At 39.5% G+C, this 20,012-nt stretch overlaps 1 protein-coding gene across 1 annotated transcript; it reads right to left on the bottom strand.

Annotated features, from left to right (window-relative positions):
* Nucleotides 1–281: 281 nt before the first annotated feature.
* LOC140203128 (probable crossover junction endonuclease EME2) lies at nucleotides 282–19,881 on the bottom strand. Its single transcript, XM_072268971.1, has 8 exons — nucleotides 19,325–19,881; nucleotides 17,215–17,363; nucleotides 13,468–13,560; nucleotides 11,407–11,531; nucleotides 9,929–10,046; nucleotides 9,307–9,422; nucleotides 8,068–8,257; nucleotides 282–4,646 (listed from the first exon to the last, which is right to left on the bottom strand). The coding sequence occupies exons 1-8, from the start codon at nucleotides 19,701–19,703 to the stop codon at nucleotides 4,476–4,478; spliced, it is 1,341 nt and encodes a 446-aa protein (XP_072125072.1). The 5' UTR covers nucleotides 19,704–19,881; the 3' UTR covers nucleotides 282–4,475.
* Between the last annotated feature and the right edge of the window lie 131 nt (nucleotides 19,882–20,012).

Here is a 20,012-nt window from a genome sequence, read left to right as displayed (position 1 = left end):
AAAATATCTTCTATATTCAGCTTTATAACCTCTCTATGCCTCCTACAGGTTAGCAAACATAGTGTCTTTGCTTTAGAGTAATAGTTTGATTAATGTTTAAAATTGAGATCTTAAAAGAAACAAATACTGCAGAATTTCTATTTAAAATTTCAGGCCATAAAAGCTGTGAAGTTCTCCTTGCATAGCAGCGTGCAAATATGGCATCATGTGCCAGTTCAAACCTTGTCTTATATTTGATCCCTTTATAATATTTCAATTGATGCAACACATTGCACACCACAAGTTACTATTTATTTAATCACATCTATTAATACAAAGATATTACATTTTGTCAAACTCACAAATCTAGTCTCACTTTTCAGGGTTACAATAAACAATCTACAAACTTGGCTCTCAGTACAGGGGAAAAAAAACATTTTGTGCTCTTGGGTTTTAGGTGTAGCATTCTGTGTGAGGCGTTGGACTCTTACTTGTGCTCTTCAAGCTTGTTTGTAATGTTTTTATCATTTCTGTTTGCAAGTACTGTTGTATGACACTCAATTTTTCCTTGTGCTTAATCTAAAAATTTGTACTTTAACTTGCAGTCTGGTGTGTAATACTATATCACAGCTGAATATTTAATGTGAAATCTTAATCAAAATTAGAATAGCAATGCTATATTTTTTCCAAGCCTGAAAGAAAATATATTTTATTCTCCTGGATTTATTAGTTAACAATCATCTTTGAACTTCCATTAACTTTTCCTGGTGTTAATATCAAGCCAAATATTTTAAGCATAAGATTTCTACAATTTCTATAATCCCCTTTTTTTTTCCAATAGGCATAGTTCTGTCCATCTCTCTAGCTAGAGTACATTATGCCATGACTATTCTAAACAGGATTGCATCAACTCATAACACATACACAATTGTTATGCATACAAATACTACTAATCAAGTGCTAAGTAAAGTAACCATACATTTCGTAATAGTATCACAGTACAGTATTGCAAATATGTCAATAAATGGATATGTATTATAAACACCGGTCAGAATTTCCTATAATCATGGCAAATCGTATTTTATGTACCACCTCTTGCTGTATGGTAGGTATGTGATAGTTCTACCATTAGACAATTAATGTATATTTTGAACGTTGTTTAAGTAACTCAGTTAATTATTGTATGGAGACAAAGAATTCCATAGGCTGTCTGCCACATTAAAGAAATTTGGGAAACTTGATCATTACACACTCCTTAATGGAAAATCTGGTGCTTTTCTTAATATACAAGAGAAAGGGTTTTCTCATCATTTTTGTTTTCTTTCATCATCCACTACTTTACATATTGTAAAAATTGCTCCAAACATTTTCTTTGCAGATAGAATCTCAATTAATTCAAAGAAATTTATTGGCTCATTAAGCTGCCCCTTTGTCTTATTTTTATTCTCTCCAGTTCCTATTTTAAATCACATTGAACTGGCTTCTTCGCTTAAATTTTATCGATAACTTTGTTATTGCTAATTGGGAGACCTAAGTTTCATAAATCAAAACAGGAATTGAAGCTGGTTACTTGACCTGCACCTGATTAATTTTCAATTTGCGCCCAGTTATTAACACAAAAAATACTTTGAGTTCAGACTGATGTTTCGTTTGGGGCAGGTTTAATTTTATACCTGAGCAGATCTGAACTAAAGCAATTTTAAGGTTAACCTTATTCTTTGCTTCCTTAATTTCTGTAAGCTAATTTCTAAGTTAGCACCTTCAAATGATTCATTTTTCTCTTGTAGCATTGCCTAAATATAAACTTTGTCCTAATCAAGTTACAAACTTTGGCACTCCAGAGCAGGTGGACCAGTTTTAAAACCAAAGCTTGATGGCTCATGTGGACAAGTTTTAAGCAACTCCCAATCAAAACAGGTCATTCCTACTGGAATCTGAATTGCTTCTGACTTGTTCAAATGAAAGAGACTAACATCACTGATTGTCATGGTAACTTGAATTTCATCCCTATAAATCCCAGGGCTATTCACTTCCATTTAATCCTTTCTTTTTCAATAGATTTTTTTTCAAGTTCAACTTAAGTATTTGTCCATAGAAATTTAATGAAGTTTCCTCCAATATTTCTTACTAATATGCTTATAACAGTTCTCTAGCAAAAGGTAATTAACTACATTTTATTCCCAAAATGTATTTAATGCCAATCTTTTGATTTGGTCCCTTTTTTTAATTCCTAATTGTGATTTTGTTTCATTTTCATTAGTTTGGTTTCTAAATCTGGTAGCAATGGAGGACATGGCAGTATTTAGGACTGTAAAACTACCTTCAGTTTTGAACAGTTATTTTATCTGCTTCCTGTACTAATGAGGCCTCAACTCCAGTGGTGATAATCCTGCAGTGGAAAGCAGTTAAAGATCTTCTATCCCTAATTGGAGCAGAGAACTGGGAGCTGAGGTATCAGCAGTTTACTGTTCTCATGCTAGATGGTGACCAAATGGAAGGGATTACAGTTGTAAACCGTTTAAATACCAAAACAATATACTGGTAATGTGTGCACTTGTATCTTAAGCAGCCTATCGCCCTTTTTCATAAATCATTATTTTGAATTTAAAATCTCAATGCTCAGTGGCATTTAAAATTGGATTACCTGGCTAAAGCTCATGTGGCCAGTTACTCGCTTCCTCCAGTCTAGCATTTCATGCTATCTAAAGTCTGAAATTTTGGAACTATTTCATTGGTGAAGTAGATTTTCATATTGTCTAAACAATTAGTCTTCATCATTAAAACTCACATTTTAGCACAAATTTTGTTCAATTTATTTTTGTGGATTTGCCACAAGTGCCAAGTTTCTAAACACGGTCTTGCAGTTTTCATGCAAGATTAAGTGCCTTTTTCTTAAACTGAGAAGTATTTTCCCTGTAAAACATGTCAAAGCCAGTGTGGGTATGACCAAATACAGTTAATAGCTTATTGGCTTACTTGCTGTGCCAAGTGGTAACACAGTAAATTATGAGAGGTTTATGACTTGCAACAAACTCAATGAAGATGCTACCCAATGATTCTTAATCCTTTGGGAAGCATAGGTCCTATCGGTTGTTAATATGCCACTGATTTGCTTTGATTTAGCAAGAAGGTGAAGCTGGCCATGTCTCATCTTTGAGCTACTGAGTGGTTACCTTGAGCTGCTGCAATTCTGGTGATGGTGCTTTCACAGCACTGTAGGAAGTGGGTTCTGGATTTAGATCTGGCATTAGTAAAGGAAGTGATATTTCTATGTCAGGATCTTTCCATGCATCTGCAGCACTTGTCTTAGTGATACAGGGCTTTGCATTTGGGAGCAGTTGAGTGTTTAGAGTGAATTTTGTTAAAGTTGGAAGCAATAAATATTCAAGGAGGTGGAATAGACATCCATTCAAGTAGATTGCTTCGTTCTACATAGTGTTATCAGTGTTGCTGTTGTACCCTTCCAGATAGGTGGAGAGAATTCTATCACACTCCTGACTTGTGCTCTGTGGAGAGTCTCGGGTATCAGAAGGTGATTTATTTGCTGCAGATGCCCAGCCTTTTGAAGCCACAGTATTTATACCCACATTATTTTTCCTTTTAATCTTTCTAACTCTTATAACCAGCTTCTGACCTCTTGCAGCTAATGCATACACATTTAGCTTGCCCAATTGATCTTCTGTTCTGAAGTGCCACCCACCATGTTCAATATTTGGAAACTTGGTGTTGAAAGTCAAGGGTAAGTGGGTAGATGCCTGGAATTATTGCCTAATGTGAATGGTACTTGTCATTTATCATCCCATGCCTCAATGTTGCGCCATTTAAGTTGGATGAGATCTAGAACTGTTATTTACTGTAGAGTGGCAAAGAGTTGAACAAGGTGGAAACATTGGTGTACACCCCCACTTGATAGAAAAACTGCAGTTGATGAGCCTATGGTGGTTGGGCCTATGACACTGTGCTGGAATTTCTGCAGAGATCCTGTGGCTGGAAAAATTGTCTTTGACAATTGGCACCCTCCTTCAAAGTTTATCAATTCTTTAACTTCCAGAAGATGGTGTGCCTAATCTCTCCACTGCTCCCTATCTGCTGAAGACTTGTATATAACTCAACAGGGTTGGGTTAATCTATGCAATTACCATAAGTTTAGATTTTTATTTAATTGGCAAACCTTTTCCATAAACATTCCTGCTGGACCCACATGTCAATTTTGTGAAAACATTATTCTAGAATTTTGACTTGCATTAACAGCTTTTGTCACCGTATGAGCAGCTACGTTTTGTATATTGAATTAGAAACTGGCCTGTGACACTGTTTATTAATCCACTACAAGAAATTGAAAGTAACTGTTTTAATAAAAACAGTTTAGAGCTCACAAGTAATAAGGTTTCAATAACACTGCTAACGCTAAACTGTTTTCAAATACAGACATCCCTGCTAATGTATTTTATATAAAAAGTTCATAAAATGCACCATTTTCTTTTCATCTGATCTATTTAACCACTTTTATCCAAGACTATGTCAGAATTTTCTGAGGTCATGAAAATGTACAACCTGCGGGATATATCTGGTCCAACACGTCGATCCACACGTTTTCCTCCAGCTTCCACTTTCACCTCCGATAACAGATTCTGCTTCTCCCATTCTGTAGTGCATTGTCTATAAGCCTTTAATGCATAATGTTAAGGCACAACTGTGAATTTTATCTGTCAGGCAGTAAACATTTTACAGCATTAATAACATGTTGAGATTGAAAATGATAGGCCACAGAAAAACTGAATTTATTTTTTTAGGATGAGGCATAAGAGGACTGCTATTCCATTGCATAGAGAGAGGATGCAAGGGGCAGGCAAATTGGAGTGAAGAGAAATGTTAAACAACAGGACTGAAATAATGGATGACTGTTTATCCAGTGAAAACTGAATTAAGGATAATGGAAATGGCTAAATGTGATGGAATGCTACAACTATCGGCAACAATTCTTTCAGTTTAACAATGCTGCTTCATCTTGTTTTAGGAAGTATATAACATTGACACATCTGAAACTATATTTAATTGGTCCTGTTTATAAAGGAAATGGCAAGAGCAGCAGCAGTCAAAGAATAAGACCATATGTACTAGAATCGCCTGTCTAAACCAATTAGGAAATTTTAATTATTGTGCACAAACTAAATATTCTTCAAAAAAGATAAACAGCTGGAGTTACTGCAAATACAGAGGATTAAAATATAATGAGTGAAAAATTAGGATCCATTATTATATTAAAGAATAATGGAGATAAAAATAAGTTACAGAAAGGGGGCTGAATGAATGTTACTTCCCTGCAAAAAGTGTGAAGTATTTATTTATTGAGATGCAGTGTGGAACAGGCCTTTCTGCCCCCTTTGAGCCATATCATCCAGCAACTTCCAATATAACCCTAGCCTAATCACAACTTATAATGACCAATTGACCTCCTAACCAGTGCAGCCTTAGATTGTGGGAGGAAACTGGAACACTCAGAAGAAACCCCCCACATTCACAGAGAGAACATGCAAGCTGCTTGTAGGGAACAGCAGGAATTGAACCTGTTCACTGGTATTGTAAAACATTGTGCTATAATGGCCAAATATATGTATGATAATTCTTGGGGGTGGGGGGGAAAGAATTGTAACTTTTGGGGGAAAAACAAGAGTTCCTGAATGCATGCTGAGAGAATTTGAAGAGGAAATCTCCAATCTTTAAACATGTCATACTAGAGAAATGTTGGGAGGCCAATTTAACATTGATCACTTTAAATGAATAGCAGCAAGTTTCTTGGGGGCACAGTGTGGGATAAATTAAGATAAAGAAAATCTCACATTGCAAATGTGTTCAAAAGAAACCATGTATGGCAATTTAATGTTTTTTTAGGTTAGGTGAAGATAATGTGTGGATAACGTGTACTTGTAAAGCATTTAGAGGTGTTGTAGAGGCTCAACTTCTGTGTTTAAAATCAAGGTGAATGTTTAAAAATGCAGTAGAATGGATAGATAGTTGGTTAAAAGCTGGGATTGGTACTGGTACCAAATGTTTTCCAGAGCACAGTAATACATGTACTATTATCTTGAGTGTTTGCAGCAGAAAGAGTAGAAAGTTTGTTTATATTGCAAATGTTCAGAATTCTTTGGGAGAACCATATCAAAATGCAACAAGAGCAAGAGGGAATGATTTTTCATGAATCTGCTCAGTCTTTACTTAATGAGGATTCTGCAGCAAGGGAAAACAGAATCTCCCCAATTAATAAAGCATTCAATCAGAAAATTATCAAAAATCAATGATTAATCTTGGGTTGCTCTAGAAGGATTTAGTGTAAACATTGTTTACTATCCACTTTTGTAAACTTGTTCTATAAAATTAATTCCAATCATTTTAAATCTACAAAGCAAATAGAATCAAAGTATCAAATGAGCAAGGGTAGCATTTAGACAATTTTTTTTCAATTTAAGTTTAAAATGAATCAAAGAACCTTTATTGTTTTTTTTTAAAGGAACAGATACATTAAGTTGTTTAGATCAGTTTTGAAAAGAATTTGGCTAAGAATAAATCTGAACAAAGTAAAATTACCAGACTCTTTATAAAAGGAAGACAGAAGCTGACTCAATGCATGCAAATCACTGCTTAGCCTGATGTTGAAGAAATGAACTGAAAGATGGAACCCCATCAGTTCGGCATAGCACAAGTGCATCAGCATAAAAATAAAGGGCAAAATTAGGACATTTTTGTTAACGCAGGAAATTGATATAAACAGTACCCCTCAAGAAGATATAAAAAAGGGAATTTCCCTCAAAGAACTTAGACAAGATCAACAGATTGTGGCAATAAAGTTCAATATTCTTCCCCATGTCACTGCAGTGAAGTGACTCTTTCCTTTATTAATGCCTCTTCTGCTTACATCTCATGCATTGACATTAAAAATAGGCATCAAACTGCTTATATTGTGAAACTGAATAACTAATTTCATTTACATAATACCTTTATCACAAAACATCTTAAAACGTTTGACAATAGCATTATAAAATATAAAAGTGAGCTACTTAAGGAAATAGTTTCAGGAGATGTTCCCACAGTAAAACAAAGTCAGGAGAAAGTGAGAAGATAGAAGAGAATGCCAGATCATAAGGCTTAGGCAGCTGAAGACATGGCTATTGAGGAAGTGATTAAATTCTCAGCTGTTGGAATCTAGAGGTAAAGCAGCACTGACATCTGAGAGTTATGGGTTGACGAGGAAAATTGAGCTACAGGAAGGTAATTGAAAATAAGTATGTGTTTTTAAAATATTTCTCAACTGAAAGTTGTTAAAGTCAATAATCAGCACTAGGGAAATTAGGCAAGCAGTACTGGTGTGTGTTAAAATACGGGCAGCAAGAAATTTGGATGACCACAATTATTTTGAAGCATGGTTATTAGTAGTCTACAATGCAAGCACAGTAGAACCTCGATTATCCCTCACAAAGGGAAATTTTCAGAGGAAAATGTGAACATCTATATGGAAAGATGCCAAGGCCTATCTCCTTTCTATTGTTCTATTGGATAATATGTTGTTATAATCATTGAACTGTTAACCAATCCTGAAAAATAATTAACATTGTAATATATACAGGTACCTTTATCCCTTGCTTGGTTTCTGGTTTATGATTCAAGCTCTTTTTTCCAATTAATCCAGTATCTGGTATGGATTTTTTGGGAAACTGCTTGCTTCTGATCTCCTGCTTTATTTTTTTTTAGCCTAAAGTTAAATACTAATGAAGCACAGAAAATCAAGTATGTGACTATCGACATCCAAATAACAACTACTTACCTACAGTAGTTGGAACAAGAACCCAGATGGTTAAGGAGCAGCCAGCTTTTAAAAAAAAAAAAATACATTTGCTCCATCTCTTGATGGTAACCTAATTCCGTGGTAACTTCTGTGGATAATAAAGACTATGGATAATCAAGGTTTCACTGTATATTAATAACATGGTAAGATGAATAGTGGAAACTATTAAGATGGATGGACAGAGTGGAAACTATTAGCAGAGACGTGAATGAGAAAAATGGCAGATATTTATATATAGCTGCCATTACCCGCACGAGCAGCTGTGGTGTAGGGTAAGCTTGTGCTATTGCCATTGCCACTGGTTGGGTGATCCTGTTGAGCTGCTGAAGCTGTTTTTTCCACAATTTCAGGAGGCCCTTTCCATCCTTGTCCACTTTCACACCAGTGGACCACGTTCCATCAGGACAGAAGGAGAAGGTCATTTTCTCAGTCTGCTTTCTAAACAAAATTATTTTCACAAGAACGTCTTGTCAAAAGAAGTTTTATTTTTGAAAATACATTCCTTTAACCATTGTATTAAGACACAAGTTTAGCTAATTTCAAATGCAGAGCAATATGGATAAATCTTAACCCACACACATCAAAGTTACTGGTGAACGCAGCAGGCCAGGCAGCATCTCTAGGAAGAGGTACAGTCAACGTTTCGGGCCGAGACCCTTCGTTAGTCCTGATGAAGAGTCTCAGCCTGAAACGTCGGCTGTACCTCTTCCTAGAGATGCTGCCTGGCCTGCTATGTTCACCAGCAACTTTGATGTGTGTGGCTTGAATTTCCAGCATCTGCAGATTTCCTCATGTTTGCGTGGATAAATCTTAAACTATATTTCTATTAAGTAACTTATTTGTAGGATCGAAAGAATCAGCAGCCATTGGAACTGTGTAATACGAAGCCAATAACTCAACCTGGTGAACACAAAGGTAAAACTCCAGCACCACTGATTAGATGTAGGAAAACTGAAACCACTGTAGGTGTTGCATTAACATTTTTTTGGAGAAGTATTTTCAATAACTAAAGTATGTTGTAAAAATGAACAGGATTTTTTCAAGGATCACGAAAACAATGGTTTTGTGTGTTTTTTTAAAAAAAAAAAATCTTGTGTACATTTCCTCTACAGTAATGCTATCAGACAAAAGATACCTCTAAAACATGTGCTGTAGTTGTAAAAGCAGCTTGGAAAATGCATGAGAGCCAGCTCCTTAGGACTGACTCAATGTTCTGCTCTATTCATAGCCACCCAGACAACCTATGCCTTAAATGGCGGAGCAGACTCGATGGGCCGAATGTCTGATTTCTGCTCCTCTGTTTTATGGTCTTACCAGAGAAACCATATAGCAAATTCAACATAAGAATCCTCAAAAACAAAAATGAGCTCTAAAATAAAAACATTTTTGTTTTTAATTTGTACCCAACAGAGAAAAGAATACTCCTCCAAACTAGTTTTTAAACATTAGTTCCTTTGATGCATGGGTATTCACTGTGGCTTACTTACTTGAAAGGAGATCGGGCTATAGCCTTTGTGAGTGTTGCAACATGATCTGCAAATTGTTGCCAGTTCTCTAAGAACCAAACTGTTGTGTGCGTTTGCAGTTGTAATGCCACCTGTACCTGAACACAAAACAGGAAAAAGGTGAGCTTGATCCAGAGTAAGACTGAGGAATCTTCTGCCATTTCTCATTCCTAAAGTAATATGGTATGTGCATAGGAATTCTATAGGCTCTGCAAATTTAAGCACTATTATATATTCTTGCATCCTTGCTATTTCTATAGATTAAATAATTCTACTTTTTATTCAACAAAAGTCTTGGTCATCTAATCGTAGATTAGTTAAGGCAGGGAATGAAGACCATTCAACCCATAGGTCTGACCTGCTTTTAGCAGAATGATCCCAACAGACCCATCCCCATGCTCATTTGCCACGGATTTACCCAATACCATTTGTAGGGCATTAATTGATTTTGCTCCCACACGGTCATGATTAGCGAAGTCCAGAACAGAACTACTGGGTGCATTGGGAAAAAAAAATTCCTCATTTTCCCACTTGTCATTGGCACTGGATTGTCAGTCAGTTTGGAGAAATGAGAAACCAACTAATGTACGAAAACAACACAGACCTCATCCAAATCTGCACAGGTCAACCCCAGCTCCTTGCTAACCCAAGATTCTGAATCTTCATCAGTGTTGTTTTCTGAATTCTGTTGCCTTTTCACTGGGCTGTAAAGCCCCTTTTCCCTAAATAATTTAAGAAAACTATGTTAAGTAACAAATCAGTGATTATAGAACATAGAACAGTACAGGACCTTCAGCCTACAATGTTGTGCTGACCTTTTAACCTAGTTTAAAGTCAATCTAACCCTTTCCTCCCACAGAACCCTCCACTTTTCTATCATATGTGCCTATCTAAGTTTCTTAAATGCTCCTAATGTATTTACCTCTACCACCACCCCTACTGGGGTGTTCTGTACACCATCACACTTTTTTTCAAAAAAAACTTACATCAATGTGCTTAATATCTTTAAAATAAAATCAGTCTGTAAATTATGGTAAAAAGGACATTTTCCATGGAAAGGGATTTGCTGAGAAGTTCTAAGTTAAAGGCAGTTACCTGTTCTAATTGGAGATCTGGAGCAACAGACTATCTGATGAAAGAACTCATGGGTCTAGCGGCATCTGTGGAGGGAAAGGAATGGTCAACGTTTTGGAACAAAACCTCAATAGTTCCTTTCCTCCCACAGATGTTGCTCAACCTTCTGAGTTCGTCCAGCTGATTTTGTTTATCGATCATTGCTAATTGATATTTCTGCCATTGAACTTTCACATTAACTCAGATTTATGAAATTAATCTTTTTAAATCCCTATATATGGTATAAGAAAGCCCAGAAGCCTCCAATGTATCAACATAGATACATGAATGGAGCAATGGCTTATGGGAATGTTCTTTGCTACTTAAGGGTAAAAGAGATTACATCAACCTTTAGCTCAGTAATTTATGCAAGATAATTTTAAAAAATAATACAGAGGAGCAGAATTAGGCCATTCAGCCCATCAAGACTGCTTTGCCATTTGATCATGGCTGATTTATTTTTCTTAACCCATTCTCCTGCCTTCTTGATAGCCTTACTAATCAAGAACCTATCAACCTTTGCTTTAAATACACCCCATGACCTGGCCTCACATCTGTCTGTGGCAATGAATCCCACAGATACGCTGCTTTCTGCCCAAAGAAATTCCTCTTCATCTCTGTTCAAAAGGAACATACCTCTCTGAGTAGGGGCCCTTTTGGTCCTTGATTCTTCTACTATTGAAAATGTCTTCTCCATGTCCAAGTTTTCCAGGCCTTTCTATATGCACAGGTTTCAATGAAATTTCTCCCCTTATTCTTCTAAATTCCACAAGTACAGGTCCAGAGCCAACAACTGTTTCCTATACATTAATCCTTTCATTCCCAGGATCATTTTTGTAAACCACCTTTGAGCTCTTTCCAACGCTAGTTCATCCTTCCATTTATAACAGATTACACAGAAATTATTAAATCTGTTGCAAGGCTGAAAAGAAAACAGATTTCTGGGAAATATTGTGAACTCACATTTACCTTGTGTAGGTATCCAAGCCAATGACAGCCAATGTGGCTTTTCTATGAAACCGCTTGTCCAGAACTCTCATTATGAAGCTGTCAAATGTTTCACAGATGTTTTCCATGAAAATGCCTTTCATTTTCTGTCAAGCAAAAAAAAAGCTAAACTGATCCGATTGAATGATTAACATGAGAATTAGTCATGTAGCACAGTTACTGGCCCTTTGGCCCACTACATCTATGCTAGCCATCAATTATCAATCTACATTAATCCCATTTACCAACACGAGGTCCCTAGATTTCTACGCCTTAGCAATTAATTTAATTGACTTTATTACTTAGATCCATCATATACATGAGTAAAAATCTTTGCGTTATGTCTGTCTAAATGTGCAATTTATAGTAATTTATAATAAATAGAATGTACAACAGGATAGTCAATATAACGTGGAAATTCAGTTGTGTCAGCATAACTTAATCAGTCTGATGGCCTGGTGGAAGAAGCGTCCTGGAGCCTGTTGGTCCTGGCTTTTATGCTGTGGTACAGTTTTCCCAGATGGTAGCAGCTGGAATAGATTGTGGTTGGGGTGACTCAGGTCCCCAATGATCCTTCGGGCCCTTTTTTTTTTAAAAACACACCCATCTTTGTAAATGTCCTGAATAGTGGGAAGTTCACATCTACAGTTGCGCTGGGCTGTCTGCACCACTCTCTGCAGAGTCTTGCGATTGAGGGAATTACAGTTCCCATACCTGGCAGTGATGCAGCCAGTCAGGATGCTCTCAATTGTGCCCCTGTAGAAAGTTCTTAGGATCTGGGGGCCCACACCAAACTTCTTCAACTGTCTGAGGTGAAAGAAGTTCTGTATGCAGCACCAGTCATCTTGGATAATAGGAGGCGAGAGGGAATTAAAGACCAAAGAAAAAAAAATCTTTTAAAGTAAAGCTTAACCTTTTTTTATTGTCACATGGACATTGAAACATACAGTGAAAAGCATTGCTTATGTCAAATCAACAAGAGTTGTGCTGGGCAGCCCGCAAGTGTTACCATCCTTCCAGCGCAAATGTAGCATGCCCACAACACACTAACCCTTACTGTATATCTGTGTTCAGGGGGAGAATGCATAAACTCCTTACAGCCAGTGGCAGGAATTGAACCCAATCGGTGAAAGCTGGTGCTGGAAAGTGATGCACTAATCGTTAACACTACCCTACTGCTCTACATCCTAAACAAACATTGGCCTACTTCCTACACAAAAGCACGATTTATTTTGTTTGAGGCTCTTTGCAATAAACCATCAAGAAGTTGAGAAGGAACTGGAGGAGAGAGGAAAATCCCTGGGTGAGGTTAACAGGGGTTGTAACAATTGATTGGGGAGAGGGCAGAAGTGAGAATGGGATTGAGGTTTAGGCATAACACAAATGTTGTTAGAGCCAACAGGTCTGAATTAGCAGCTACTTCATGATAAAAGGTAAAAAGTTAACAGTAATATGTCACAAACATTTATGGACAATAGGAAAGTAAAGAAGTATGTAGTTAAAGAGACCCAAACTTGCTCCAAATACAGAACCAGAGCTCTTTTCTCAAGTACACTACACCATCTCCTGCAATGCAACCCATCCATCAGAGTGAAAACCAGAGAGATAAGTAGAGGGCCAAGCAAGAAGCAAAGGGAGAGGCAAGACAGTAGAACTAAGGCAAACGATCTGCCATAAACTTGTGAAATAAAAATGTCTTGTGTCTGTGTCAATATTGTGCCACTGTTCTGATAGAAAAGCAGCTGGTGGAAAAGATCAGAAGTAAAGATTTAAGATGGCAATAAATTACAGATCAATCCACTGTGATGTTGACGGAGAATAAAGACTTAAGTATTTGCATTGCCTTAGTTCCACTTTCCTGCACTAACCCCTATCCCTTTATATAGGAATATGTTGATTAAATTTTCTTATATTTGAATGTTGCTTCCTATATTTTCATGTTATTTTTTTAAACAAAAATCCTCACCTTCACCCCCTTTGTCCACCATGCATTCTCTCCATCTCTCCATCCTTGCTGCACAGAGACATCAATTTGATCCTTACCTGTTTATGTGACCACACCATGTTAAGGAAGTAATTTGGTGAAAGCAGCACCAGAATTTGATTTTCCTCCTTAGACTTGTACACATATTTAGCCTGAAAGCACAAACAATGTCACCAAGTAAACTACAATGCAAGGATAAATTGATCATTTAATTATTTTAGACCCTTAAGATATATATGTTTTCTTTTGTTCAAATGACCATTATTTTCCTGTGTCCTCTAAACACAGAATTATCCTCCTTAGATGTAGAGATCTGTCTAAGTTGATGCAGTAATCAACTTAGAATGTATGTTACTTTTATTTTATTTAGAAATACAGCATAGAACAGGACTGTTCAGCCCAACAAGCTACACTTGTATCTATTTAACCCTAGCCTAATCACAGAACTATTTACAATGACCAATTAATCTACTAACTGGTACATTTTTGAAATAAGGGAGGAAACTCATGCACTCACAGGAAGGACGTACAAACTTCTTAAAGAGGGCATGGGAATTGAACTCTGAAGTCCCCATCTGCATTATGTGCGCATGCGCCGGTCGTGCATGCAGCCTGTTACAGCCGTTCTGACGAGTATTCTTACTTTTTCCTTCTTACTTTTCTAACTTACGTTATTTTTTGTATTTTTTTTCCCACAGTAACACATTGAAGCTGCACCTTCTCTAACATGCTGGTAGAGAGAATTTTATTTGGGTTTTTAGTGCTGAAAATAGTTACATTCTGACACGTCTCATTAGCGGGGTAGAAGCATGGTTGCATTGTTTATTCCAGGGACCAGCTGATTGAGCTTATGCCGCAAACAACAGGAATTCTGCAGATGCTGGAAATTCAAGCAACACACATCAAATTTGCTGGTGAATGCAGCAGGCCAGGCAGCATCTCTAGGAAGAGGTACAGTCGACGTTTCGGGCCGAGACCCTTCGTCAGGACTAACTGAAGGAAGAGCTAGTAAGAGATTTGAAAGGGGGAGGGGGAGATCCAAAATGATAGGTGAAGACAGGAGGGGGAGAGATGGAGCCAAGAGCTGGACAGGTGATTGGCAAAAGGGATATGAGGGGATCATGGGACAGGAAGCCCAGGTAGAAGGAAAAGGGGGAGGGGGGGGAACCCAGAGGATGGGCAAGGGGTATAGTCAGAGGGACAGAGGGAGAAAAAGGAGAGAGAGAGAGAGAAAGAATGTGTATATAAATAAATAACGGATAGGGTACGAGGGGGAGGTGGGGCATTAGCGGAAGTTTGAGAAGTCAATGTTCATGCCATCAGGTTGGAGGCTACTCAGACGGAATATAAGGTGTTGTTCCTCCAACCTGAGTGTGGCTTCATCTTTACAGTAGAGGAGGCTGTGGATAGACATATCAGAATAGGAATGGGATGTGGAATTAAAATGTGTGGCCACTGGGAAATCCTGCTTTCTCTGGCGGACAGAGCGTAGGTGTTCAGCAAAACGATCTCCCAGTCTGCGTTGGGTCTCGCCAATATATAGAAGGCCACATCGGGAGCACCGGACACAGTATATCACCCCAGCCGACTCACAGGTGAAGTGTCTGGTGAATGCAGCAGGCCAGGCAGCATCCCTAGGAAGAGGTACAGTCGACGTTTCGGGCCGAGACCCTTCATCAGGACTAACTGAAGGAAGAGCTGGTTCTTCCCACTTTCAAATCTCTTACTAGCTCTTCCTTCAGTTAGTCCTGACGAAGGATCACGGCCTGAAACGTCGACTGTACCTCTTCCTAGAGATGCTGCCTGGCCTGCTGCATTCACCAGCAAATTTGATGAGCTTATGCAGGCCGGTTTAGCGAGCAGAGCGGCGGACACCCCTGCTGAAATCTGGAGGAAAACACAGAGGATGCAGAGGGGGATCACAAAGTCGAGGAAAGAGGACCGGGTTGAGACAACGGAACTTATGGAGAAGAGGAGTTTGGTGGGTAATAAAATGGATGAGTTGACGGCGCTAGCCAGGCGTCAGAGAACATTTCGGGAGTGCAGTGTGATGTGTTTTACTGGAACGGGGCTGCACGAGGACATACCCGATCAAAACTTCTCCATGGATGGCTTCCAGACCGTTCGGGCTGACCGGAAGTGCACTGAGAGCGGTAAGCGTAAAGGAGTTGAGTGCTTACTGTTCTGGTTAACAACGGATGGTGCAATCCTGGTCATATTACGATCCAGGAACGTGTTTGTAGACTGGATACTGAACTTTTTGCTGTTGGACCCCGGCCACATTCCATCGAGATACAACACTGGGCGTCACGGGAGGTTGTTCCTGCCTGTGGCCATTGAACTTTGCAGCTCCTCCCGTGGAGGGTCAGACACCCTGAGCCAATAGGCTGGTCCCGGACTTATTTCCATCTGGCATAGTTTGCATTTTGTTGTTTGATTGTTTGTGGTTTTTGTATTGCTATCTTTATGCTCTATTCTTGGTTGGTGTGGCTGTAACGAAATCCAATTTCCCTCAGGATCAATAAAGTATATCTATCTATCTGTAAAGCCCTGTGCTAACCACTACACTACAGTGGCACCCCAATAAGATGCAGAAGAGAATTTCCTAAGCCATCTTGGATGAGTTAAGAGGATATGTTACTTACAACATGAGTTAATGTAATCGCTCTCACAAACACAGTAAAAGAGTTGCTCTTCATAATGATAGTTCAGTTTAAGACTGAAGTCTTGGCACATTTTTTTCTGAGATCAATAACTAGTGAATGAAGAAATCAATTCAGAATACAATGCTCAAATTCACACCACTGTCTCTGCACACTGCTAGTGCCTACCTGTGCACTTACACAGAGGTCTCCTGCTGGCTATTAAATGTTTTCAGACACAAAATGCTGGAGGTACTCATCAGGCAGCATCTATGTCAGTGTCAGTGGTTTGGTCGAAGACGTTGACTCTTTATTGCTTTGCGTAGATGCTGCCTGACCTGCTGAGTTCTTCCAGCATTGTGTGTGTGTGTGTGTGTGTGTGTGTATTACTTTGTATTTCCAGCATCTACAAAGCCTCTAGTGATTATAAATGTTTTCAGAGCTGGTGTGACATTATTTGATTTTCTTGTTCTTAAAAGAAACCTCTTCAATATAGTTAGTGAGCAGAATATAAAACATTTGTAAAGCATAATCTGATACCATAGACTTCTCAGCCAAAATCACTAGTAAACATTGCTGTATGTGGGAGTTTGCTTTGGGAAAACTGGCTGCAGTATTTTCTGTGATAGAACAGTTGCCCTCTTTCAAAATGTATGCCAATGGCTACAACATGATTTGGGAAGGTGTGAAAGGTATTGCACTAAAATACTTTATCTTACAGTGGCATGTATAAGCTGTGTGAGTTTGAGCTAGTGATGAATCCAGAGTTACACTATGATCATTCTGTGTTCCAAGGCATGTAAGGAAAGGGAGGAAGACAGGCCCAAGACAAGGAGGGTCTTGGGTTAAGGGACCATAAGGACCATGTACTGTATGTGCATGGGTGGGCAGAAGGGAGGGAGGAACAGGGATTGTTTTGCTGTTGTTGCCTTGTTGTTTGGAAGGCTCCGTTTTGTAGTCTTCTATGTTGTTCTTCTGAACATTGTAGGCAAGCTATGTTGGCGCTGTAATGCGTGGTGACACTTGTGGGCTGCCCCCAGCACATCCTTGGGTGTGTTGGTTGTTAATGCAAACCATACATTTCACTGTATGTTTCAGTGTATATGTAACAAAATAAATGAATCAGAAATCCGAGTTGTCCTTTTAAGCATCCTATCTGCTTACCTCATCAGACAGCTCATCCAATATGTCTTGAGGTAACTCTCTTCTCCATGTTATGGTGGAGGGCACAGACTGATGCTCAATGCTATACTCCGATTCCAGCGAGTTCAAGACATCCAGCAACACGTAGCCGCCAGCCTCCTGCAGAATAGCTAAGTGAGGAGCAACACATGTTCAGTTCAAGTGCAGAATTCACCCCTCCAGAACTGAAAGAAAAAAAAACACTTGAACTATTTCAGGAAGTTCCCACCGAATGAATAATCAGTCACAAACAGTTCTAACTTTTTTTGTTTTATATGTAAATTGATTGCTTTCTAAATACTATGATAAAGATAAACTCAATCACTCAATCTATCATGGCCTTTACACTTAATTATTAATTTTAACACTACATCCTGAATCCTGACGAACATCAACTCCTGATCCTGAAACATCAACTCATTATTCCTCTTCATAAATGCTGCCTTAACCTGCTGAGTTTCTCCAGCACTTTATGTGTGCTATCCTGCATTCTATTTTTTTTCTTTTTTTACTCGTCAGTCGTGGTTGGCAGCTCATCTAGAAGGAAAACTTAGATCTCAAACCTCCACTGCTTTGCGGCTATACCCGCTCATGGGGAAGGCTTGGGGAGTAAACTTTAAGGAAAAGTCTGGAGCTGAAATTCTTAAGGCAGTCCAATGTTGAGTACAGCGCTGACTGGCAACTTCTGTGATGCCACTGGTGCGAAACTGTATCAGTATCTGCCGTTCCTTTGGATTCCTCAGCTGTGTGGAGGGGAAACCTGCTACATGGGCAACAGCTTGCTCTCCGTATCGTACTGCCTTACTTATCACATAGCTGGGACGCAACATCCATGGTCAACCGCGACCAACAGAGGGCATCAACTCAACTACCTTGATGTACTTGTGTATGGAATGATCTGTCTGAATGATATGCAAAGATTTTCCGCTGTATCTCAGTGTGAGTGACAATAATAAACAAATTAGCAATTAAACTGTTACCTCCTGAACCTTCCTATATTAGACACCTCTGAATACCTTTACCAAGACTGCAAGAAATTGTAGAGAGTTGCAAACACAGCCCAATCTATCATGAATGCTAGTCGCTCCTTCCAATGACTCTGCCTACATTTCCCATAGCCTTGGGAAACCAGCCAACGTAATCAAAGACCTCACCCGCTCTGGTCACTCCACCCTTCCATTGTGCAGGAAACGCCAAAGCTTCAAAACACGTATTGATAGGCTCAGGGGCAGCTTCTATCCTGCCGACATGAGACCCTTGAACAGACCACTTATACAATACGGATGAACACTTGATCTCCCAGTCGACCTCATCCTGGCCTTTGCACTCTATTTGTCAGTCTACACTGTACTTTCTCTCTAACTGTAACACTGTATTCTACATTATGCTACTGTGTTACTGCCCCCCTTAATAATCTGTCTGGATGGCACACAAAGCTATTCACTATATCTCAATAGGTGTAACAGAAACATATTACCAAGCACTCATTTACATGAATCAGTACCAATTAAAATCCTCGCATAAAACTGCTTGTATTAGAACCCCTCCATTCCTACTTCACACACACCTCAGAATCTAGTTTAGTATCACTGGCATATGTTGAAAAATTATAATTGACAATAAATATACAGCCCTATATGCTGTATTTGTGTGTGTGTATGAGACAGGTAGAGAGAGAGAGACAGAGAAACTTGCACAGTACTATATATTAGTTAAAATAGGAAGGTGGAAGGAAAACAAAAATAAAAGTACTTAGCTTTGTATTAGCTCAGTAATAACAGGAAAGTAGTGTAATGTGTAATAATATATTAGTAATTTATAGTTTTTTTAAAAGTTACATCAAATCAAAACAAACGCCAGAAATCTGAAACAGTAACACAACAAAACCTTGAACCGATGTTGACCTGAAGCCTATTTCTCTCTCTCCACAAGAGACGGTAGAAGCTGGAAGAAGGGGCAACATCTGCGGGAGGAATTCGAGCATCTCCGTCGAAAGACGCCGCCTGACGTGTTGAATGTTTGCTGCCTTTGTTAGCGTCACGGGTTAATAATTTGTGGGGAACGAAAGAAAAAGGTGCGAAGGCTCACTCACCAGGGTCCACGCATACCCTGATGTACTTCAGACATTGGTCCGGACGGATGTACTTCAGGGCGATGTCCGTCGCCTGCCGCTCGTCCCTCTCCTGCCTCTCCACCTCCCTGGCAGCCTCCCTCTCCCGCTGGAGTATCTCCGACCCCCACTCGGCCAAGTGGATCTCCTCGGGGCTGCAGCCCTTCCTCTGCCCGGAGCTAGGGTTCGCTGTGCGTACTACCCCACCGGCCGCTGTGGCCGAGCTACCCTCTCCCGCTCCCCCTTCCAAGGGTGTCTGGACTCCAGCCGTAACCGGCCTGCCGCCGGCCTCCGGACAGCACAGCTCCCAGCCCGTCACGGCCACAGGCGCCCAGTAGAAGGAGCTCAGAGCCGGGTACATGTTCGCCGCTCCCTCCCCCTTGCAACCGGGGCTGGATCCAATCGATCAAGGCGCTCCCAGATCCAGATCGCCGGGTTTCAGAACAATAAACATCCCGGGACGGGGGCAGTCAAACGCCAGCCCCCAGCACAAAGCTTTGCCAGTGAGACCCCCGGATCTGGCACTGCCCCATCGCCGACCCACCAGCCGCAGCCAGACAAAGGAACCGAGGCTCAAGGTATCCCCCCACCCCCCCATACACACACACACACACACACACACACACACACACACACACACACACAAACACACACAGCCCTGGGCTGATCC

This window comes from Mobula birostris, chromosome 9 (assembly GCF_030028105.1).
Source record: "Mobula birostris isolate sMobBir1 chromosome 9, sMobBir1.hap1, whole genome shotgun sequence".
NCBI classification, from domain to species: Eukaryota; Metazoa; Chordata; class Chondrichthyes; order Myliobatiformes; family Myliobatidae; genus Mobula; species Mobula birostris.
Note: the sequence above shows the minus strand (reverse complement) of the source record. Positions and strands in the feature narration are given on the sequence as shown.

Excerpts from the sequence above, each read along its gene's own strand:
- LOC140203128 (XM_072268971.1), bottom strand. The coding sequence starts at position 19,703 with ATGTACCCGGCTCTGAGCTCCTTCTACTGGGCGCCTGTGGCCGTGACG. Across the intron at positions 10,047-11,406 it reads GGCTTGGATACCTACACAAG|GGAAAAGGGGCTTTACAGCC; the intron begins GTAAATGTGAGT and ends TAAATTATTTAG. Across the intron at positions 4,647-8,067 it reads CACCACAGCTGCTCGTGCGG|GCTTATAGACAATGCACTAC; the intron begins GTAATGGCAGCT and ends TATGCATTAAAG.